The sequence below is a fragment of the Cyprinodon variegatus genome, unplaced genomic scaffold (assembly GCF_000732505.1).
Source record: "Cyprinodon variegatus isolate N-32 unplaced genomic scaffold, C_variegatus-1.0 Scaffold339, whole genome shotgun sequence".
In the NCBI taxonomy this organism is placed as follows: Eukaryota; Metazoa; Chordata; class Actinopteri; order Cyprinodontiformes; family Cyprinodontidae; genus Cyprinodon; species Cyprinodon variegatus.
Genome location: NW_015150792.1, coordinates 734,912 through 760,032, shown reverse-complemented (window position 1 = coordinate 760,032; position 25,121 = coordinate 734,912). Strand labels below are relative to the sequence as shown.

Genomic DNA, 25,121 nt, shown 5'->3' with positions numbered 1-25,121 from the left:
ATATATATATATATATATATATATATATATATATATATATATATATATATATATATATATATATATATAGCTACAATTGTATATTAATTGTTACGTTATAAAATATTCAGAAATATTCCGTCTGATCTTTTTTATTTTATGGTCTTCCCTGCTTTCTTTTTAGACGTAGACAGACTTTATTATAATTTTTTACACACAGAGTGTATTTAATTTTTTTTATTATTGATTATATTGTATATAAGATCATTTTGATCTTCCTATCTGATTATTTGCCTAATAATACTTATATTAACAGTGATTGAGAATCTAATTGAAATGATGACAATTCTAGTCTGTAGTTTTGTTTTATGCCTGTAAGAAATTAAACTTTCTATGAAAAAAACAGCAAACTTCTGCAAAAGGCTCTAATTTTTCAGCAGCCCTTTGCAACAGAACAACCTACTTAGTTTCTATGTTTACATAAATATGAGAGCAACTACATTTCACAGCCATTTGAATGTATTTATATTAGATTTCAAAAATATTTTACTTTACTTAATAAGTCAAATATGGAGTCTCTCTCGCTCCATGTAATGAGATTAAAAACTGAGGCCTCCGTTCTCAGATTAAAGGCTTAATGACTTCAAAACAAAGAAATGCCCCACATGTTCTTGATTATTTCATTATTTCAGCTGCACCCTGAATTTTTTATTCCCTATAAATTATAAAACGATGGTTCTGAACGCAGCTCTATTTGTTTTGTGGAGGAAAGCAAAGAACAGTTTGATCACCATTTCCTTGACTGTCTGTAATGAACCACCTTCGATTAAAATATGTTTTTGTTTCTTATAAAATGAAACAAAATAAGACTTGTTTGTCACTTTTTGTTGAGATAAAATGAGGTAGTTTCACAAACCAAATGTAAAAACCTCTCTTTCTCCATCCTGCCCTCCTCTCCCAAACATCTGTGCTGTTTTCCCATCTCACCATCGTTATTAAGGTCCATTTGTCTGAAGATCTTATCCGTCCTCTTCTCTGGCGTAGATTCATCTTCTGGCATCTTCATCACAGATGACACCATCTTGTAGATGGCCTGAAAGTGGAGGAGGAGAAAACAGAGGGAGGGCAGGAGGTGGAGAGGAGAAAACAATGAATTTGAGCCAGCAGGGAGCCATTACAGAGCCTCAGCAGAAACGCATTGGATCACCATAGATCTCTGTGTGCTAACGAACCTCCAGAGTCACCTCCAAAGCAAATGTTGCTCCTGGAGCCTCTGAAAAATTGAGAATATTTGCACCATCCTTGCCAGGGGGATTACATGAATTACATGTGCAAGCATAGAGCGTATGTCTGCGTCCACCAGAAGCAGGGGGCTTACCAGCCATGCTAATGGTATTGAACTGATATATCTTTGTCTGATGGCCAATATGAGCGCCTCCCTTCCCCTGCTGGCATTAAATTAACCTCTGCCTGGACGCATTAAACAGCCCCGAGTATCAGCTGGATTCACAAACAGATTTAGAATCAGTTTACATGCCCATTAATTCTCCACCTCTGGGAGGTTTGGGTGTAAAACTGACTGTAGATCAGTGTTGCAGCTTCCTTGGACAAAAATAGGAAAGCTTGGAAGAAAAGGTAGATTTCCAAAGAGGCTGCACAGTGTTTGTAACACTGTCACCTCGTTTCTGGCGATAGATAAAACGTTGTCTTTGCAAGTTTCTATTTTTTTCCCCCATTATTCAAACATACTCATTCCTCTTTTTTTTCTTTTAGGTTTTTTTCAGCTTTTGTATTGTCACTACACTGTCACAAGTACAGAGCAAAGACATGAACTCTCTGCATTTAACCAAACCCCTTGGGCTGCCATTGTGGGGCGCCCGGGGAGCAATGAGGGGTTAAGGGTCTTGCTCAGGGACCCAGAGTGTCAGTATGTTGAGTTGGGCTTTAACTCATAACTTCTAGATTCCAAGCGTAATGCCCTAAACACCTTTTGAAAGGTGGAATTTTGTTAACAAAAACAATATATGTATAAGGATCTTGTCAGGACTCCTGTTTTTGTGTTTGTGTTTCTGTGTGTTTCCTTCATCCACCAGGAGGCGCCTGGTTCTGGTCCGCCTCCTCACACACCTGCGGATGGTTTCCTCGTTAAACGGAGTGTTCTTAAGCTGCTGACTGACACTATTTGCCAGTTTAGGGTACTCTAGCCAAGCTGAGTTTTTGCTGAGTCAAGCTGAGCTTTTTGTCAACCTGAGTTTAACTTTGTTTTTGTCTTTGCCTCTCAGCAGGAAGTCATCCTGCAAACTGGATTTCTCGGACCTTCACTCCCTGGAAGGATCAACTGAGCTTCAGACTGAGCCGGGGTTCAAACAGGAGGTTTGGATCCACTTTCCCCAAGAGATCGTTTGAGCTTCTCACTGAGAAAGGCATAATTCTCCACTACGACCCGTTTAAGTACCGCAGGAAATCTGAGTGGCAGTCAGTATCTCCGTTCACCAACTAACAACCGCATTCTGGGTAAACCCTGTTCCGCCCTCCACAGAATCAGACAAACACTGGAACCACAACACAAAGACAGGAGTCAAGGATTCAATACCAATACCTCTTCCCTAAGTTCACGAGTCAAATTCCCCACTGAGCCTGAACTAACCTCTGTGTCTTCCCCTCACTTTACAGTTCCGGTTGAGCAGTGTTCAGAGCAACACTTCTCCCTCTGTTTAACTTCTTCAATAAAACCCGTTAAACCTTTTCCCTGGTCTCTCTGTTTGGTTTTCTGCATTTGGGTCTGAACTTTGTAAGATCATGACAGATCTAAGGCGTCTTACCAAGTGCCATGGTCTCACTGTAGTGGCAGATTATTGAACTATTCTTGAATAGAATCTTCTCAAACGAAGATTGATCATCCGAAACAGAATCTGATCTTGATTAGGATATCAATAAAATAAAATATCAAAACAAGATCAAAAATACTTTTAGGCGATATATGCGATTTTAGATTGCAAGACTTAGATTGACAATTATTGCAACATAGGAATGTCTGCAAAACTGTAAATATAAATAAGTAAAATAAATTTTTTAACATAAATGTATTTTTCCTTGTTTTGAGCAGATTAGTGTTGCAATTAGCCTTGCTATCTCTACTTTCCTGTTTACAACAGCCAATCGTATCCTAAACTAGAAAATTCTGCCATCGAAAAGTGTATTTTAGTTTCTTTTATCAGATAGACGTTCAACACCAAAACAGCACGGCCGCGACTGTTGATAACGCAACAACAGATGTTACAAGAAACTTTTCCTTGTGACTACCCTAAGGCTAAAGCATAACAAAAAAATGTCTGTAGTGAATACATATTTTGATGCTTTTGTAACTAATTAATTGAGTTTTTTTAATAGGGTTAGTACACATCTTAGCCCAAATACTATTGTTCAAATTTTTGACATAATACATTGTTTTGCTGTTTCATTGTACGGCCTTGTTTTCTTAATTTAATTATTTTTTTCTGTTTTTGGCCAAGAATTTTCATTTTGGTGCATCCCTAGCCTAAACATTGGCAACAATCCGCTTTCCATGGCTTCATAATTCATTCCAAAGGACAGAAACATGTCTAATTTGAATCTTTTTTTTTTTTTTTTTTTTGCGGCTTTTTAAAAAAATTCGCTCAAAATTTGGATCACATTTGGATAGAAACACAGCTAATTTTGAGATAACAGATTAGTCAGTCATCACTTGATCACTCAAGTAATAAAAAGTAAATCAGAATCATGATAAGCATCATGGTTATAAAGTCTTCCCTTGGATAGGAAATAATCTTGAAAGAAAATGAATGAAGAGCAAATGAAACTATATTTAGTTCCTTTCACCATTTTTGGCTCATTTTATATACAAATGTGAATTTAGTCCACTTATAAGCAACCAAATAGTTTTAGGGAGCATCTTCTTTCTTGTCAGTTGAATAATTACACAATGGCCTGCCTCCTCCCTCCTCTCTCTATAACATAACCTGTACAAGCTCAGGGTTAATCCCAGTATTCTGCACACTCAGGGATAAACACTGGATAAATTTAACTTGCTAATCCATAAGAACCATAAAACAGCCACACAGACTCACACACAGCACATGCAGAGATCCTCAGCCATTGTTTTAATGCATATTGCTGAGTTAGTTTGATGCTTGTCAATTTCTTCCCTCATTGTATGTATGGAGGACCAACTCTGCCATATTTAAAAATAAATACAGAAATAAATAAATGCTCAATAAATAAATAGCATAGCATACAATTAATTGCCACCAAAAAAAACAATAAACAAATAAATGTAAGTAGAAATTAAATTATACAGTGAGACATAAATGTATATAACTCTTTTAATTAGCTTCCTTATTTATTTGCCTTTGTAATATTTACCTTATTTACTTTTTTGTCCTTTATAATCTTCAACTTTGTTTTTTAATTAGTTATATTTTTAAGTAGTTATTTATTTGCATGTTATAATATTTTTGTCTGTTTTATTCTTCCTTTGTATTTTTTACCTTAGTTATTTCTTCGCCGCTATTTATTTCTGCCTGCCCTTTTTACATTTCTCTATGCATTTATGTCTCATTATGCAAATGAGGAGGGGGTGTGTCCTAGAGAGTCAACTTCTGCTCATTGGTCGGCGGCCCATCTTCTTAACTCAGAGCTCAGAGTACTAAGTAAAATGTTCTCTTTTCTGTTGCTGTTGTTCAATAAAAGTACGTTTTAAGATTATTTGAGGCGAGAACCTTATACTTTTAAGCATCACCATATGGCCCATTCACAGATTTAATGCGTAATTTAAAAGAAAATGTTCTGAACTTGTGAGGACCGCGGCACCAGCAGAGCTCCGAAGCTAACGGCAGCCCGTCCACAGCGGCCCTGTCTCGGCATAGCCGTGTGTGAAGGACCGCTGGCTATGATGGCGATTTTTTTTTGTATTTGGCAAAGTCCCTACTCCCGTTCTAATGACTTCAGTCTTGACTTCAGACTCTCCTCCTGTAGATTCGACCAATGTAGTAAAATGCTAACCAACACGCTTCACACACGGCTATGCCGTATGGAGGACAAACTCTGCCATATTTAAAAATAAATACAGAAATAAATAAATGCTCAATAAATGTATAAGCATACAATTAATTGCCAACAAAAATACAACAAACAAATAAATGTAAGTAGAAATTAAATTATACAGTGAGACATAAATGTATATAACTTTTAATTAGCTTCTGTATTTATTTGCATTTGTAATATTTACCTTATTTATTTTTTTGTCCTTTATAATCTTCAACTTTACTTTTTAAATTGCTTATATTTTTAATTATTTATTTATGTGCATGTTATAATATTTTTGTCTGTTTTATTCTTCCTTTGTATTTTTTTACCTTAGTTATTTCTTCGCCGCTGTTTGTCTGCCCTTTTTACATGCTAACCAACACTATATAACTATCTTAATATATAGTTATATAGCAATCTTGTGATAATAATGTATCGTGATCAAAGTATGGAGACATGTATCATATTGCAACACCTATGCCAATACTCACCCCCAATGAATAGAGGGGTAGGATTGCGGTTTCAGCTTCAGTCATAGAAATAAATCTCAAGAGGTTACATAAGCGCTTCCATCATGAGCCAAAAGACCAAACGTGTAGCCCATCCACAACAAAAGGCTCCAACAATTCAAAAGAACAAAGGGCTGCTATTTGATTTGCATCTGACTTGGAATATGTTCAGGAGGATGAACCTCCATGCTGCTTAATACATCAGCAGTCCGATTGCCTTCCAATTTAAGCCTGTTTTGTAGTTGCCAAGTTAAAATGGCACTGCCTAAAACTTCTTAACATTTTCACCTATATTTTTGAGAAATTAATTTGTTTGCAGATTGTAAATATTTTAATTATCAACCAAAAAAAGAAAATCAAAAATAATCCACTGGACTTTGAAGTTTGAAGACGTTTCGCTTCCCATCCAGGAAGCTTTTTCAATTAAAAATGTTAGGAATGGCGTTAAGTCCGAGGTTTTATACAGTAGTCCATCAAAACCTACTTTATGTTTTGAAAACATGCTAATAGAAACGGATGACGGGGTCCAACCCTTTGGAATGGGGGTCGTTTGGCTTCTTTTGTTAGCCTGCAANTCCATCCATCCATCCATCCATCCATCCATCCATCCATCCATCCATCCATCCATCCATCCATCCATCCATCCATCCATCCATCCATCCATCTTCTTCTACTTATCCGGGGTCGGGTTGCGGAAGCTATTTTATCTATAAATTCAATTTTGATAGCTGGGAAAATATCTTTATATATAGTTTTATAGCAATATTGTAATAATAATGTATCGTGATCAAAGTATGGAGACACGTATCATATCGCAACACCTATGCCAATACTCACCCCTAATGAATAGAGGGGTAGGATTGCTGTTTCAGCTTCAGTCATGGTAATAAATCTCAAGAGGTTGCATAAGCACTTCCATCATGAGCCAAAAGACCAATCATGTAGCCCATCCACAACAAAAGGCTCCAACAATCGAAAAGAACAAAGGGCGGCTATTTGATTTGCATCTGACTTGGAATATGTTCAGGAGGATGAACATCCATGCTGCTTAAATACATCAGCGGTCCGAGTGCCTTCCAATTTAAGCCTGTTTTAAAATGGTACTGCCTAAAACTTCTTAACATTTACACCTATATTTTTGAGAAACTAATTTGTTTGCAGATTGTAAATATTTTACATATCAACCAAAAAAAGAAAATGAAAAATAATCCACTGGACTTTGAAGTTTGAAGACGTTTCGCTTAAAAATGTTAGGAATGGCGTTAAGTCCGAGGTTTTATACAGTAGTCCATCAAAACCTACTTTATGTTTTGAAAACATGCTAATAGAAACGGATGACGGGGTCCAACCCTTTGGAATGGGGGTCGTTTGGCTTCTTTTGTTAGCCTGCAATGCCCCATACCTGTCTATGTCTCTGAAAGGGGGGTCGATAAATCATTTATATATCGTTTATATATCAACATGTTGTTTATGGTAATGTCTTTGCTACGTAAATATATATCTGTGCACCAAATGTGGAAAAAAAGGCTTCACATCTAGAAGTTGTATTCAAATATATGTTAAATGTTAAATGTCCCAACTATTAGAGTCCACAGGTGGAAAATCTCACTCAACCGTTTCCAACTTTGATTGCTCACCTGTACAATCTCCAGCATCTCCTCACGGCTGATGTATCCGTTTCCATCCAGGTCATACATACTGAAAGCCCATTTCAGCTTCTGCTCCAGCTTCCCTCGTGACGTGACGCTCAAGGCGATGATGAACTCCCGGAAGTCTATCGTCCCGTCTCCGTTGGTGTCAAAGGTCCGGAAGACGTGCTCGGCGAATTTGGACGCATCTCCGTAGGGGAAGAAATTGGCATAGATCTTTTTAAACTCCTCCACATTCAAGGTTCCGCTGGGGCAATCCTTCAAGAAACCCTGAAAGAAACACATTAATACTTCTTTTCAAACATATATTTATACCAGCCCTTTAACACAATCTTATTTTACTGGGTAATGGAATATCGGCTGAAATTATAAGCTCAAGCCAGAATAATAATAATAATAATAAAAAAGTAAGTGTGAAATCCTATGAGCAGTAAAAGTTATATAAAATATGAACAGACTGATCTCTTTGAAATGAAGCTAAGAGTCTAGGAGCTGAAAGTTATATCTTTGTTCCAAATAAAAAAGAAGAAATTTAATAAAGCCGTGCTCTGGAAGCAAAGAGAAATAAAAATCATGTCACCCTTCGTCGGAGATGTTCTTTAAACAGACCTTTAAGATAGAAGCAACGAGGTGACAAACTCATCGTCACACTTTGAAGCCTGGAAAGAGGTTCTGAACATTGTATGAATAAATCCTTTCCAGCCATGCCTGAGAGTCCCTGTGGCAGTGCAGTTAATTTATCTTTTTTACTGCCCATGTCTGGGACATTTTCTGGGCTGTAAAAGAGCATCAGTGTTTGCTTGGGCTTTCTGAGCCCAATGCTCTGATTAATAGGCAATAAACCTCCCTTCTAATAAAAAGACAAACCGAACTTGTTCAGAAAAACTTGTGGAATATGCACCTATATTATATTTAAAAAACTGTTTTTAAAATAATTTGATATAACTGAATTTAAATGAATAAAAGCAACATATAGACATATTACACATGTTTAGAACATGATTATTATGCATTTTAAAGGAGGTTTGCTCTATATGAGTGTCAGACATTTAGTTTGATGTGATTCTGAGTGTTTAAGTGAAGCAAACACCAGGAAGAGAGTCTGTTAAGATTTTTAAACAGGACTATAAACATTTACAAACAACTGTCAACGTTCCCAGTCCTGTGAGATCCACTCAGAAAGCAGACTGTAAGATGCTAAAAGCCTCCTGATAACAATCGAAACTACGCTTTTTTTATTTTATTATTTTTACACCCTGTGCTTTAGAGATTTAGTAGCAATTTGTAGTTGCGCTGAAGTTTGTCTCCATAAAGCTGAGCCCACTGGCCCACTGCGCTCATTTGTTCATGTTTTATGAGCATATTTGTCATGGTCTTGGTTCTGTTAAGCTTTCTCTGCGTTTTCATTTTCACATTGATCCATGTTTTTCTTTGTTTTCTTGCTTTATTGGTGTTTTATGGATATATCTGAGTTCTTAGGATTTTCTTTGCTTTCCCTCCTGTGTTGGTCTCCTTTTCCCTAGTTCCTTCTAGAATCCTCTATTCACACCTGCTCCCACTCAGCCCAATAGTCCTGTCTTTGTTCAGTCTCTCATATATACTCTCCCTGTGCAGTTCCTCAGTGCTGGTTCCTCGTCTTTCCCTGCTTGTTTTCCCTGATGTCTCCATGGTTCTGATTTGTTTTGCATTTTTTATGTTGGATTTTAGGATTCCTGCCTCTGTTACCTGTTAGAACTCCATTAAAAATACAAGAACTCACCTCTGCCTCCTTGCCTCTGCATTTGGGTCCTAAAAACCTCAACCAAACCCTGACAATATTAGCCCTTTGACTGACATCTGGGCTCCCTCCCCTAGGTCTCTGTCCAGTGCAGTGCAGTACAAATGCTGGTTACACTGAAATTACACTGGAATTAGGCTGATGCTTGGACTTTTAATGAACTTAAAAGCCACTAAAGCAGGGTTTTAAAACGCATACCTCCTTTTTTTGCACAAATATGCACATATTCACTTAAGAAAGTGATGGTCTGTCAGGATTCCTCCTCATGCAGGACAATGCTAGACCCCATGTGGCTGGACTGTCTCAGCTGCTCCTGCAAGATGAAGGCATTGAAGCTCTGGATTCAGATTGAGCACATCTGGGACATTGTGTTTCGATCCATCCACCAACGTCATGTTGCACCACAGACTGTCCAGGAGAAGGCAGATGCTTTAGTCCAGGTCTGGGATTAGATCCCTCAGGAGACCATCCGCCACCTCATCAGGAGCATGACCAGTCATTATAGGGAGGTCATACGGGCACATGGAGGCCGCACACAATACTGAGCCTCATTTTGACCAGTTTTAAAGACATTACATAAAAGTTGGATCAGCTGTAGTGTGTTTTTCCATTTTAATTTTGTGTGCGACTCCAAATCAAGGACTCCATTGGTTAATAAATTAGATCTCCTTTGATTATTTTTGTGTGATTTTGTTGCCAGCAAATTGTGTTATTTGTGTGTGTGTGTTATTTGAGTGTCCCCTGTTTGTAACTGGATGGGTTAATGAACTTTATAAATCTAAAAATGGAGATATTCACTGCTCAGAACAGCTCTGAATGGCACACAGAGTTGGTACAGAAAAATGGGGGAAAACAACAATAATATATATAATAAAAATAAAAAGAATAGCAAAAGGAAAACTGTACAAACTAACCAGAAGTAAAAATAAATAAACATAAAAATGACTAAATTCCATATGTTGTAGATAATACTATAATTTTAGTATTTCATAGTATTACAAGTAAATACCATGATAAAGAAAAACCAAACCAGATTCTAACTATCCATAATAACCAAAGAACAAACAATTATACCAATCAAAATATTCTTTTAAAATGTATATATATATATATACATATATATATATATATATATATATATATATATATATATATATATATATATATATATATATATATATATATATATATGTTGCCTGTAAAAATAATGTTTAATAATTTTTGTTTAACCATAAACACACTTCACTCAATGACCCCAGAATGCTGTATATTATTGTTTATTTAATCGTTTTCGCAATACATTTCTCTCAGGTGCTTTAAGATCACATCTCTTGTTTTTTTTCCTTTTCTTTTTAACAGCACTAGTGGCTAAGTTTTCTGGCAGTAGACTGACAGGAGAGGGGGAATGAGAGATGGGGAAAGACGTGCAGCAAAGGACCACAGGTCAGATTCGAACCTGGGTCGGCTGCATCGAGGACTTATTTGATGGCAATGAAAATTGCCATCAAATAAGTCATATGTGCTTATTTTAATTACATAGCTACATCACACATAGAAGAAAAGTTGGAAGTTTCTGTTTTGGATTTCGATTATGCAATGGCAAAGCTAGAAACGGTTCATATTCAAGGGGAAGCCAAAAACCATTAGGGGCCAAAACCAGTTTAGGGTCAGTCTGTATGAATCACACTGCACTAACAGAGCAAAACATCTATATTTTCTCCATTAATCAGTGATGACTGATAAGATTTCCATTAAGCCCCTGCTAATAAACCCACACACATATTCATTAGTCTTTGTTCTACAAATTAATCGCGTACGGTTGCACAAAATAAACACTTTGAGTGGTTTAAGTCGTGGTTCTTTTTCTCTGATATCACAGAAGACTCCAAGATGTCTGCAGAGACTCATAAACTCCCCCTCTATCATCATAACACACAAGGCTTAGTTACAAGAGCATAAGATCTGTTTTGTTTCATTTATGGTTACTATATTGATGTGAAAAATTACTGAAAAATTACTTCATTTTGCTGGTAATTTGTGTTTAATATAAAAACATTTGAAAAATCTAATTATTTAGGACATCTCACCTGAGAGTATCACTGCTGCCACCTTTGGTTTTAGAAGGGAACTGCTTGTTCTGGAGGTGGTGAAATATGTTCCTATAGGACTGCTCTGAGTGGACTGATTCATTGGTCTAAACAAATGTGGCAAAATAGACATTTTGCTTCAGTGCAAACTCATTGGGGTATTTTTATATGAGTGCAGGAGTTTCATATAAAGGAAAAGTGGAGGAAATAAATGATTGTGGCACTGGTGCTTATATGGCTCTAAATGGACTCAGAGGAGCTAAAATGATAAAGTTAAGTTATTACAGCAGAGCTCTGAACAGTCCTTTAAACAAGGAAACAGAGGTCTAACTGCAAGCATGTATTTTTGCATTCAACTAAAAACTCGACGCTGCAATAAAAAAAATACCTGTGACAAATTCTCAGATAAAATTTAAGGATCAGATGCAGTGCCGACAATTTTGCGGCCCTGAGCACAAACACTGTGTGGTCCCCCTCACCAGTAAAACAATATCTGTCCGTTTGTTTCTTGTTATTTCCAAAATAACTTCTCCATAAAGAACAGGAGAAAAAAATGTTGGTGGCACAATGGTGCCTATATTTACACACAAGATAACCGTGTTTTAGGTATCATGGAGTAAATTACCAAAGACAACAGATTTTAAGAGCAATTAAAATGAGAAAACAAATAAACTACAGTGAATAAAAGGCATCATTGTGGAGTATAATACAGAAGGAGAACTAATCCTATAGATGCAGTTAGAATAAAGCCCTATTCGCACAGGATTAGCATTATCTGGGGACGCAATATGATGAATAAATCCCCCCATATCTGCTTTTTATGTGGTGCATTCACATCAGATAATTAAAGCCAAAGATTTTGCCAAAAAACACAGACATCTCCAAGAGATGATATTATTAACTGCTTATATTTAATAATATGTTTCACAAACATTCATTTTAAATGTGTCATTAATATGATTAGCTTCTACAATTATATTTGTATGGCATTAATGGAGTTCTGGCACTAAGTTTTCAAACTCAAAACACTGCTTGATTTGCCGTTTAAATTATTTCCAAGCATTTAAAACAACAAATAATCTGCTAGGCGTTGCCATGGGGGCGGCCATCACTGCTGCGGCCCAGCCGACAGGGACTACATTTGACTGCACCTTGGGACAGAAGATGGGACTCTCTCTTCTAATCAAAAGCACACTGAATTTTAGAAAGGAAACATAATATGTGGACAAAAATAGATAAATGATGGGATCAGCCTGGCTACGCCAGCACTTGGTTCTTCCAAGGGTAAATGTACAGGATGCTTCTCTGCATCTGACAAAGATGAATGAATCAAGGCTGCCGCCAGAACACTGATGAAACATGACTCTTTGGAGGAGCCAAGGCCTTCCAGGCCCACTCCCCTGTAGCATAATCACCTCCCCTTCAAACATTTTTTATATGTCACCTCTGTAGCAATTTTCATACAATTTACTATTAAAAGAACCAAACCACTTGGTTTTCCGCTGTTTCTTAACTATTACTATATATTTTTTTCCCTTTTCACTGTAAATAACTTGATATATTAGAAAAAAACTCTCAATTTTGATTTAGGCGACATAAATTAGACAACATGTGAGTGGCGGCCTGGGGGTTAGGGCATTGAGCTAGGAATCCAGAGCTCTATACTGGTCTATACTTGACAGTGTAATTGTAATGACAATTTAAAAAAAGCAGAAAATAAATTAAAGGTAATCAAATTGAACAGAGATATTATGGCTTTATAGGGCTGCAACTAACGATTATTTTGAAAATCGATGAATCGGCCGATTATTTTTTCGATTAATCGATGAATCGGACACAAAATATTTTTTTTATATTTACCTCTTTATTCCAAAATAAACATTTTAGACAGAACAAACAAGCACACAAGTACAGGTTGCTCATTAACTGTACTGGTGCAATATGAAAAATAAATGTTTGTGTTAAAACTACGCAAACTTACATGAGAAATGTAGCTGTACATCCACAAAATATAGGCTACTTTGTTTCATAAAGCGCAAAAAGAGACAGGCATTTTTGTTTTTTAAAGCCCCTAAGGGGTTCAAACAATAGGTACCCCCATTTCAACAAATGAGTTTTTTTTAGACTAGAAGAGTTCTGCCTTTTAAGACAGGAAAGTATAGCAGTTAAAGTTGCTACTTGAGAAAATACTGAACTATAGAGATAAAAATAGCCCTGTGATTCAAATTATAAATTGTATTTGGAATAAAAATGAGAGAACTAGGGGTGCTAAAAAACACATCCTCCAAAGACAGATATTTACATGGGAATGTGGCATATAATTAATTGACATATTACTGATCTTGCTGGATTTTATTCTGCTTTACTTCCATAAATTGCAGGATCTTCTTTACTTTATCTTTGCCAGAAGATTTAAACTTTAAAAGCCTTGCCCTCATAATTTGCAAATTAATTTATTTATAAAGAAAATATAAACGCTGCTTAAGCTAATTCAAATGAAATTAAAAGTAAAATAAGTAGCCAACCTTATCACTGTCTGTAACCTACTAACAAGGTAAGGAAAGCATCAGATGAGCTACCTGAGAAACTAACGTTACGTTTCCCCACTTTAAAACCAAACAAACATGGTTACTCATCCTGCTGATCAGCTATCTTCACTGCCATCGAAGGCTCCAACGTGTTTTCTTTTCAGGTGCTGCGTCATAACAGTGGTGGTTCCGTGCCATGTTCATTTGTTTTTACAAAAGTTGCATGTTACGACTTTTTTCACTTTACAAAGCGCAGGCTATTTTAATTATTGTGATCAATTTGCGCCGTCAATCCCGGGGCATGCGCGCTTCATTTGCAGTCTGGACGCTGAGGGTAAACTCCTCACTAAAATCCTGCGGCTCGGACTGCAGCGCTGAGAGGGATTCCTGTGGGAGAGGGAGAAAGGCGTTGGGATGGGGGAGGCGCCCCACGGCATCAGCTGCCGCTGGAGGACAAGAGTAGGAACGATACATGCTTTCACGTAAGAGTCTCCAAAAGCCGCCAGTGACACCGTAAAAAGTCGCCAGATTTGTCGCTAGTCGCTTTTTAAAAAAATAGTCGCTGGAGGGGTCTGAAAAGTCGCTGAGTTGGCAACACTGCAACTGCGGCGCTGACTCGCTCCGCCATATTTTTTTTTCTTCCCCGGGGATGACGGTGGCGACGGATGATGCATTAATCGCGCGACACAACTAATCGATGATTAAATTCGTTGCCAACGCTTTTAAAAGTCGATTTTTATCGATTTTATCGATTCGTTGTTGCAGCCCTAACAGGCACCCAACCTGATAATGTTTACACGTTTCTTTTTAAGCCTAAATAGATGAAATGAAATGACATAAACAGACATGGTGCCATCTACTGGACTGCCAGAAAGCCTGATAGTGGCCACCGACACAGCTATTAAAAATATCCCAACCATGCTCTAATGACTGGTGGAAACACCATCAGCTGTGAACATAGGGCTTAAAAGTATCGCTAACATTAGCAGCACATGTGTCTATTAGGGATGGAATGGTTTATGAAAACCATCCGAACCGTTCGGTTCGACTGTCGGTTGTCGGTTCGGTTCGCGTGTGTTGCGTTCGGTTCATGCGCTGCTCCTTTTTCTCATAGGCAAAGCGTTTACACTCCAGAGCAGAAGGTGGCGGTACTGCGACCAAAGCCAACCACCAGTAGTAAACAAGAAGAAGAAGAACCAAAGCAGCATCTTTTTAGACTTGATCTTGAACTTTCTTATTTTATAATCACGCTGGGAGTTACCCACTTGCTACATGCCATTGCTTCGGCTTGTTGACCAACTCTATGCATGTGCAGTAACGTCATCATGGTCACATGCTGTTGTTATAATGAATGTAAAGAGAAAGGCTAAGTTAACTAACAAACTGAGGATAAACAAAGATTACAGAGACAAAAATAACATTACTATTCCGACACGACGACATCATTTATCATAAAATTGTTGTATACAACCAGTGCGTTAATGCTGTAAACTGTAAATAACAAAAATTGTCAAATAACCTGACACTGTAACTTTAATTCAAACTTTATTGATTCTGTTTGAGAAGCGAACATGAAAACCAGACTCAGGATACCATCCTTAATACAAGTGTATATTTTGCATAAAATAACACAGAATATGTTCATCTAAGTTTGTTCACACCATTCCTGTTCAAAACTCCTACTAGTAAACTACTTTTATTAGTGGATTTCATTTGAGCGTTGAGAACCAAAAACACTTCTAATTTTGCAAAGGTTGAAGTTTAAACCTTTCAAAGTAACATCTTAAAGGCAAATGCAATAAAAACAATCATCTTTAGAGCTTTATCAGTGGACTAACTTAAGCAGCCGTTTATAATCACCCGGCGTTGTAAATGTAGGTCAGAGCGCTGCTTGAAGCTGCACTCACAATCACTATTTTCAGCTGAATCTATAAACAGCATTTGGGACCATGTTCATGAACACTGGAAGGTCCTTTGGCATTGCCATGGTGGTGATAATACATCATGTTTTGGACCATATGTATACCTCCTGTTTGCAGAGCTGCTACTTAACATATAGAGATAATAGTCTGGTCCGGATTTTAAGGCTGTGCTTAAAACAGGCCTATTAAAGCAGCTGGGGTGGTTCAGTCTAAGGACATCTGTCTGCAACTGTCTCTCTCTGTTATACATTTTCAATATACAACAAAAAAGGCATTAAGCATTTAGTAAAAAAAAAAGAAATCTTGGTGACAATAAGGCCCCTTTACAAACTAAATAAACACTACCACACAGTCTCCAAGTCTCCTATCACCGAAAACGTACATCTTGTGTAAACATCTTATTATTTAAGGACATTTTGGCATTAGTGGCTTTTATTAACAGCAACCAGACAGCAAATGGGCAGACATGTATGAAGTGAATTTTGTTCCATTATTGTTGCACAGCAAGCAAATGGAATGACTTTCAAATGGAAACTTGAAAAAAGGCATTTTGTAAATTGATATTTGAGAAATAAAATGCAATCCAGAAATAAAACCTTCAAATGCATTGAAATAAAAACTGGATTTGATGTTACATTTGCTGTTTCTTAGATTTTATTTAATATTTTCTTTCAAGTTAAATTTTCCTATCTTATTTTTGAATTTCTTTTTGTTTTTTTTTAACAGTGTTTATTTTTCTATTCACTTCTAGGTGTGGGGTAGGGGTGTGCAAAATAATCGTCATGATGATGCATCGTGATTCTAATTTTCGTGATCTACTGCATCGATTCTTGACGGCAAGTATCAATTATTAATTTTAAAAATTAATAAACAAAATTGCATGAATGGTTGGTGAACATCAGCCAAAAACAAGTGGAATACAACTTCCAGTCCAGTAGATGTTGCTGCGGATGTGTTGACGCACGCTGCCTTGTGTCACAAGCATTTCCGGTCGCGGGATACTGCGCCGAGTCATTCAAAAACAAAACATGGAGGAGAAAATATTGCAATGCATCGCAATAATTCAAGTATCGTGATGCATTGTGATAGAATCGCATCGTGGCCTGTGAATCATAATTCGAAACGAATCGTGACTTCTTTGGCAATACCCACCCCTAGTGTGGGGCTGCCTCCTGATTGAGGAGTGAAGATGCATTTCTATTGGTCTGCATGAACCATAGCAACAACATTTTTATTGGTCAAGAGCAAGCCTTTTTATTGGCTTAAACTTAAGAGAATATGATCTTTAAAACTTAATTAGAAAACAATTAAATTCATAAAACTCCACCTGAAAAGAAATCAAAAATTGAAATCCGTAAAATAGTAAAACAAATTTTAAACAAATAGGATATGAATTTGAAAAAAAAAAAGAGAAAAACCAGAGTTATCCAAAACTTATGTTTTAAGTTAATAGCTTCTGGAGTGCATCTTTTTTCCTCCAAATTCCTATTTACAAAACATGCTCTTTGCTTTCAACAATAACGGAACAAATTCACTCCATACACAGAGAAAAGGTGGCATTCAACAAAGGGCTGAAGGTGGAGAATCGAACCATGAAAAGCTATTTTGATTTTTTTTTGTAGGGCAGAAGTGTGACATCTTTACTGCAATGCTCTCTTTTTTACTCTAAAGACTTCCCCTGTGCATATATGTGAGGTCTGTCCAGGTAGGTCATCAGTTTCAGACTTACTTTAAAAGAAGAAACTCCATCAGCACTGTAATTACTTGACTATATCGAACAGGTGAGCAAAGGTAAAATTAGAGATAATAACTGGAGATTTTAGGACAAAGCTGCCAGTTTCATCCTGCTCAATAAGTTTAACCCGTTTTCACTGCATATCAGTGCAATCAGATGGAATCATGCCCACAAAATCCTAAATCTGTCTTCTTTCAACAGTCAGACTAAGCTCATCCCAACAAGGCTTTTTTTATTTTTAAAGTTGCATTGCAGCTATTGTATAACTGTTTTAAACTTTAAAAGCTGTAGCTCGCAAATTCTCTTCATCCACCTACTTGTCCTCCTCTTTCTTCACCTCTCGCAATCACCAACTACAATGCCCTTTCAATGGATTTCAACTGCAGGCTGGAATACTCCCAAATTCTTTCAATTGCTCAGCAAACAAAACGTGCATGATTGGGATGAGCAGAAATGTCACAGCTGGTTAATCAGAGAGGAAAGAGCCCAGCGTTAGCCCCGGAGGAGCTGAAGAGATCAAGAGCTAAGGTGGGAGAGTTGGTTAAATCAGGCAGCTGTTAGTTGCGCAAAACCCCTAAAAACACCCCCTGAACACAGCAATGATGGAAGGAGGGTACATGCAAAGCAAAATATGGTGTTTAAAATTAGATACTCCACATTACCTTTCTCAAACCCCATAATGCTTAGGTTATCCTGAGCTATTTTCTCAACATATTCTAATTATCAGTTTGTATGAAATCGTACAAAAAGTTATTCACAGTATTTCGTATGTTTTTGACGTTTTTCCTCGAAAATTCAAATCAGTGCACATGCGCAGGCAGACAGAGAAAAAAAGCAGATCCGCGGACGGATGTAAAACTTGGAAAAACAGTGCAATAATTACTTCTCCATGTCTCTAACTACTTTGCTTGCTGTTTTGTATCTTAGGGTTAGGGTCAGGGTTAGGGTTAATTTTATGTTAAATTCTATGTTATTGAAGATGCGCATGCGCAAGGATATCTTGTCTCGAGGCAAGACTTAAAAATACGACGAAAAAAACGTCCAAAACGAAGAAATTACGGTGCATAACTTTTCGTACGATTTCATACGAACTCATAATGAGAATACACTGATTTTCTATATGTATGCTGCCATAGGTGTTGGCTGCTGGAGGACATAGGGACCACTTTTCATAATTCTCCCATTCTGCAGAATTTATAAGTTTAACCCCTAACTTTTTACTCTCACAGCTATTTCACACTATAGTAGCCTTATCTAGTCTGATCAGCTTGGATTATAGATGATACAATTTTTACCTATTTCTCAGTGTTTAGTCCTGTTTCTCTCCAAGACATAGCTATGGGCTCAGATTTTACTATGACTAACTGTATATATGCTCTTTGAATTGAAAAGACCTCCCCTACTTTGAAACATGGTGATGGCAGAATATTGCTGTAAGAAGCATATTGCTGTATTTTTTTCAAAACAGAGACAAGGAATCTGGTTAGGATTTATTGGGAAAAAAAGGAAAACGCTTTAAACAGAAAACAGAGCTGGCCTTTGACTACCTGTTTGATACTCTAAAACTTTGTAATTGGATGATGGTTCTGCAAAGGTAAATGTATGACTTTAACCACAATACGATGCTTTAGATTAAAATATAATTATGTGCTGGAATGGCGGAGTCATTTGATCTACTCTGTCTGCTGTGGATTCATACCTTGTACCACTCCTGTAGCTCGTGGTCGGAGAACTCTGTGTTCTCCCTGAGATCCTGCAGCATCTCTGGCCGCAGCTTGCTGTTCTGTTTCCCCATTGCAACGGGAACGTTCGTAACGGTCCTTTCACTGGACAACAATGCCGTCTATTGTGGAATCCAGGCCGCTTTCCACACCTGCAGGTGAAAAATAAGAAAAGAAGAAGTCAATGAAACTATCCCAAGTAGTTTGGAGTTTGTGAAATTTTCTTTCACAGAAAAAAAAGGAAAATATTATTTAAAAAACAAAAGTCTATTTCCTCTCATTTGACCTGATAAATGAGATTATCTAGAAGAGGAATAAGTTTTTTTGTCCATGAGATAAGATAATATAGATACGCAGCAGTGGGGGTTGTAGATCATATTTGCTACGGGGGCCAGGGTGGAACGATTCTTTTAGCCGGGGAAAAAAATGAAAAAAATTAAAAGAATTAAGTATTAAAAGTGTCCCACATAAACAAATAACCACTTTCTATTCTTGAGCAGGTCGCAGTCCCCTGACCTAGCAAAAGAGAACAGCCATCTCAGTGTAGCTAAGCTGAAAGTGCAACACTCTACATATAAAATGATTTAGACTTCATGGTCATTTTGCAGACACACTATATACAAAATGAAATTTCGATACATACAGATTTTCAACAGTGAAGGAGTAGCAGCTTGGCAATGAAATGAACATTTCCATTCATAAAGTGCAGCAGTGATCAAAATGTAAACAATGTAGGAGAGAACTGGTGCAAAAGGTGTTGATGTGGAAGGTTCAGAGCAGTGCAAAAATAAGTAAATAGATATGGTGCAAAATGTAGTAGAAACACTCAGTTGAACTGTATTTTGCAGATAGACCATGTAGTGCAAGTATGATGTTTGCAGTGTGATGCAGAGCCTCAACTTGTGACTTCTTTAGAGTTTTCAATAGTTCAACAGTCTTATGGTAACAGGGCAAAAAAGCTGTTGCAGAATCTGCTGGTCCAGCATTGAATGCTGTGTGTGCTTCCCAGAGGGCAGCAAGGAGAACAGTCCATGGTGGGGGTGTGAGGGGTCATTGATGATGTTACGATCTGGAAATGCAGCGCTGGGATGAAATGTCTATTACAGAGACATTTCCATGTCATTGTCCATTGAGCAGATGTTGGAAAGCAGGACTGAAAGGAGAGGTTATCTGTAGGGGAATTCCACTTAGCTTCATTGTTAGCCCCCTCTTACGTTGACTTAAACATTGCTTCCACCTGCTCTTTCTCCGACGTCGTCTGCTCCGTTAGTCGGCTGCTCTGTGCAAGTCTGCCTGAAACTCTCCGAAGTGGTTAAAAGCAGCTGTAATTAGGAGTCCAGAAAAAAACACTTGATGACCATAGCTCTAGCAGGCGCTGGCGGTCATATATACAGTATCAATGACTAGTTTGTAGTCTTTTAGGCGGGTTATTTTGTGGAGTTGTCGAGAGCTCCATTTAAAATCATTAACAGAGTATGGCCATTTCTGTGTACTTGTGCGTTCTAATGTGCTCATTTACTTATGAAACATCATCAGCCTCAGCCCTAGTACTGTTCCAATTCACAAGAACAATGGACAAAGTACCCGGATGTACCCCTCCCTATATACCCAGCATACATCAGAGCAGACTTGTCTGTTCTAGAGATTGACAGCTGTCCCAGCAGGCACTGCAGCAGCAGCAGCACCTTTCAACGGAGCGCTCACAGAGCTCAGAGAATTGAGTTAAAAGTTCTCTTTTCTGTTGCTGTTGTTCAATAAAAGTACATTTTAAGATCATTGAGGTGAGAACATTGTGCTTTTAAGTGTCACTATATGGCCCATTTACTGATTTAGTGCGTAATTAAAAAAAATTCCAAGTTGAGAGGACCTCAACCAGCGGACATGTGAGGCTAACGACATCCAGGGCTAACGTCAGCCCATCTGCAGCAGCCCTCTGTCTGCATAGCCGTGTGTGAAGAACCACTGCCTCTGATGGAGATTTTCTTGTTTTATTTGAAAAAATTTTCATTTGATTTGTGTTTATCTGACTGTGTTCATTATTATTTCCCCATTAAATGAAAAAAGTAATAATTTATTATTATCTCGAGACTATTAATAACTGGAGGTAAAATGCAGCTCTAGACGAGCTGAAAGTGTGGTGACGTTTCGAGTACGCTTCTGTTCCAATTGACCCATATTTATATTTATGTTGTGTGCTCCCATTCTCCCCGAGTCCAGACTTTCCTGTGTTCTTCTCAAGAACTTGCTGAGGACACAGGTTCATCCTTGCATTCTTGTGAATTGAGAAACGATCTAAAACTCTACAGATGAAAACTGCAATTGTTACAAGAGACCAAACAGTTATGATATCTTTACCAGCCCATATTTAGTATTATACCTGACAGAACAGAGGTTAAAAGTGGGACCAGGACTAGTTCAATGGAGGCACTGGCCCTGTCTGTACCCATCTGCAACTGCCCATTTTATGCAAAAATAAATAAATAAATAAAATAGTATTGTTTTTTTGTTGAAGAGGTAATATAGAGTTTTTGAATGCTCCTAGGGGTGAAACAATTAATCATGATTAATTGATTATTGAAATAATTGTCAACTAATTTAGCAATCAATATATAGAGACTCTAAAACATGCCTTTAGCTGAACGAGAAACCCAGTTAGAGCAGTAATTACATCAAAAATAGTAAATAATATGTATGTATGTGCAAATATGCTTCCTATATTGGCCAAAACATAGAACTAGAGAACTCTTCTGCTCGTTCTCATAGTTTGTACTTGACAAAGTTTTCACCTTACATGGAGTTTCCATTGGTTTCTGAGTTGAGCTGGATACTTGTTGCTTTTGATTATCCACAAATCCATCTTTAATATAACGCTTCAAATGTTTGCTAGGTCTGATCTAAATAACATGGATGCGCCTGATGTCACATCCACAGAAAAAACACATAAAATCATAAAAAATCAGCGGAAAATAAACCAATTTAAAAAACAGAATTATATTTATTTTTTGTAGCGTACACATGAATAGATATAATTGGTTCAAATGGATTAGGACAGCTCAAGAAAAAAATATGAAATCATCTGGCTGCATTTGACAGAAACGAGGGTTGTTCAAATAAAAATGAATGAATCATTAAAAAGATAAAGCTGCTCCTGAAGCTCAGTCGCCATTGACATCCGTTATACTGTGACCTAATCAAGCCAAGTCCTGTTACAGGAAAATGTCCCCATCATCACAATAGAAACTATGCAAGTCAGCAAGTGTTGAGGTGCTGCCTGTTTGTCACAAAACATGAAATAATCCTGCAACCACTGACGTCAAGCTCAGACTGGCTGATCACATTTGGAACAGGGTTTATCTGGCCAGCTGAGTGTATGTTTGGGAAATCAGCTGTCTGCTGTGTTCACATCTCTTAATCCTCATCTCAGCTCAACCTGTCGGACAAAATGCGATTGCGCTGATTCAATTATGCAACGACACCGCTAAATATTTATGGTTTATTTTATTTATTTTCCCATATGGATGGATGTAGACTTTAGCTGTATTTGATTTTACTGGAATCTTGAATCTACATTCAGCATGAAAAGCTAATCTGGTTATTTTAGTTTCACCAACCCCAACTGGAGCAGTTTTGGTTCAATCAATGACAAAATAAACACTTAAATAGTTTCTTTTTTAATAAAATATTATAATACAAAAATTATACAATGTTCCATCTTTTCATGCAAATATTTCAAAAAGAAATTTAAATAGATCTGTATGGCTGGAATTAGAGGAGATATTTGCTTTTTTCTTTTCTATATGCATCTTGCAGTAAAAATGATTAAATCCCAGACTTTCCTCAGACTGCACAGGAATGCGCAGGATGTTAAGAAAAAAAAAAAAAGTCAAGGAGGCATGTGTAATACATAAGGGGTGCAGGCGTGGGCGTTAACGGTGTTTACTGATGCCTGGCGAACACCTTCGTGCACAGAAAGCAACAAAACCCACACATCCCTCCGCCTCCTCGCTCGGCTAATAAAATTAGACTCGTATTAAATGGCTCATCCCGAAGGCATTAGAGTTAAATGCAGGTGCACTGACAGGATTGCTGGGAGCTCATTTCCGTGCTGTTGCAGCGGGTGGGGGGGTGGACTGTCAGCAGCAGTTGGGCCCGGTTTTGCTCTTCAGAACTATCTTAACTCATCATGGCATGGATTCTAAAAGATCCTCAGAGATTTTGAGTTTAGTTGGGGCTAAAGCTTCAATATACAATACTAACTGAAATCCCTTTATATCAGGGGTCTCAAACCGGTTCCAGAAAGGGCCGTGTGGCTGCAGGTTTTCTTTCCAACCAAGCAATGGCAGACCAGACTCCATTCATCTCATCAAGTCATAATGTTCAGATTACACTCAGTTGATGAGATGAATGGAGTCTGGTCAACCATTGCTTGGTTGGAAAGAAAACCTGCAGCCACACGGCCCTTTCTGGAACCGGTTTCAGACACCTGCTTTATATAGCTTTATTTGCTTTTATCCATCCATTCTCTTTCTCTTCAACGGGGTGGCAGCTTCAGTAGGGAGGCCCAGACGGCCCTCTCTCCCAGCCACTTGGACCAGCTCCTCCAGGGAAATCCCAAGGTTTTTCCAGGTCAGCCGATAAACATAGTCTCCCCAGCATGTCCTGGGTCTCCCTCTGGGTCTCCTCCCTGTGGGACGTGCCTGGAACACCTCACCAGGGAGGAATCTTAAAACTATTTCATATCAAACAAAATTAAGAAATTTACTTTAATAGAAGTTATGGCCACATCATCCAGCCCTGGGTTTAGCATTAGGATTGGTGGGCCCTATAGAAGATTGTAATTTAAAAGGGTCATAGGATGATTCTATAGGGTATTTGGTGCTGGTCCTTAAGGTCTCTAAATAGGGTGTGTAACACTGGTTGGGCTGAAAAAGGCATATTTGCTGCTCTATGAGCCCTAATGCAAGCCTGATTAAAAGCCCTAGAATGAAACGACAGGTTTTCTTCCTTTTACGATATCCTCATGAAGATTTTGATCAGCTGTGCGCTGATTGGCTGGTTTACAACGAACGAAGCTGCTGAGCAAAGAGGCATCATAGCAACAAGCACTCACTCACTGAAACATCAAATTGTTGATATGGTAGGGAGACCAGACGTCCTCTTTTTCCCGGACATGTCCTACTTTTCATACCTAAAAAAATGTTCGGGGGGAATTTCAAAATCATCCAGGATTTTGGTCGACTACAGTGCAGCAGAACCGAGCCTGCTTCCCCCCCGCCTGCCTGGTAAGGCCGGAATTGGAAAAAAAAACTTGTAATAATGGCTTTCTTATAAAGATAGCTTGTGGTCAGATTGGAATTTAAGTACCTAGTTAGTTATAGTTGTAATGACTCCAAATATAACCCAATATAGCTTATTTGTATATAATAACAAGATTCATTGGAGTAAACCCTGCCAAATATAGGCTGTTTGCACCCTATTTCCAAACTGAAAACTTAAAACTGTGAATAGGTCTACGTTACATCATAACAGTCCATGTCTACCCACATTGCTATTCCTGGATGGAGGACACTGTAGAAGACTCTTATAAAAAACCAAGCAACTGCGTAGCTTTAGTAGCCATAGTGAGAGGAGTCCTTTGTACAGAGCCGTTAAATAGGAGTTCTGCCAGCGAAAGACAAAGAAAGTTAGGTTGCTAGGGCGTCCATTAGTCCATTCCAAATACAGGCAGATCTATGACAGACCCGATACTTTTGGTAATTACTTCACAAAATTAAGAAAAAGCGTATTAAAAAAATTCATGATTGAGAGAATAAGGTTTAAATAAAATCAGCCAATCTATACAGTAGTAGCCATTCAATATTTCCCCAATTTCCTTGATGGGCCTTCAGCTGGTCCTTGACTGGTTCCCTACAATTTCATTTTAAACATCAATATTTGTACTAAAATATATATATATATATTTTGATTATTTGTGGACATTAAGATCTCAAGAGAAGCATCATCTGCTGGTCAGAACCTGTAATTCAGTGAATTCAGCATTTGACTAGGAATGACCATTTTGAAAGGTTGCTACTGTAGAAGGATGGATGGATGGTTGGATGGATGGATGGTTGGATGGATGGATGGATGGATGGATGGATGGATGGATGG

At 37.8% G+C, this 25,121-nt stretch overlaps 1 protein-coding gene across 1 annotated transcript in view; it reads right to left on the bottom strand.

Annotated features, from left to right (window-relative positions):
• Positions 1–25,121, bottom strand: part of LOC107091479 (hippocalcin-like protein 1) — an 84,586-nt gene that overhangs the window by 5,015 nt on the left and 54,450 nt on the right. The window contains exons 2-4 of the mRNA XM_015385427.1: positions 18,950–19,123; positions 7,190–7,471; positions 967–1,072 (exon numbers count right to left, since the gene is read on the bottom strand). Coding sequence (XP_015240913.1) covers positions 967–1,072; positions 7,190–7,471; positions 18,950–19,045 — 484 coding nt within the window. The 5' untranslated portion in view covers positions 19,046–19,123. The remainder of the gene's footprint in view (positions 1–966; positions 1,073–7,189; positions 7,472–18,949; positions 19,124–25,121) is intronic.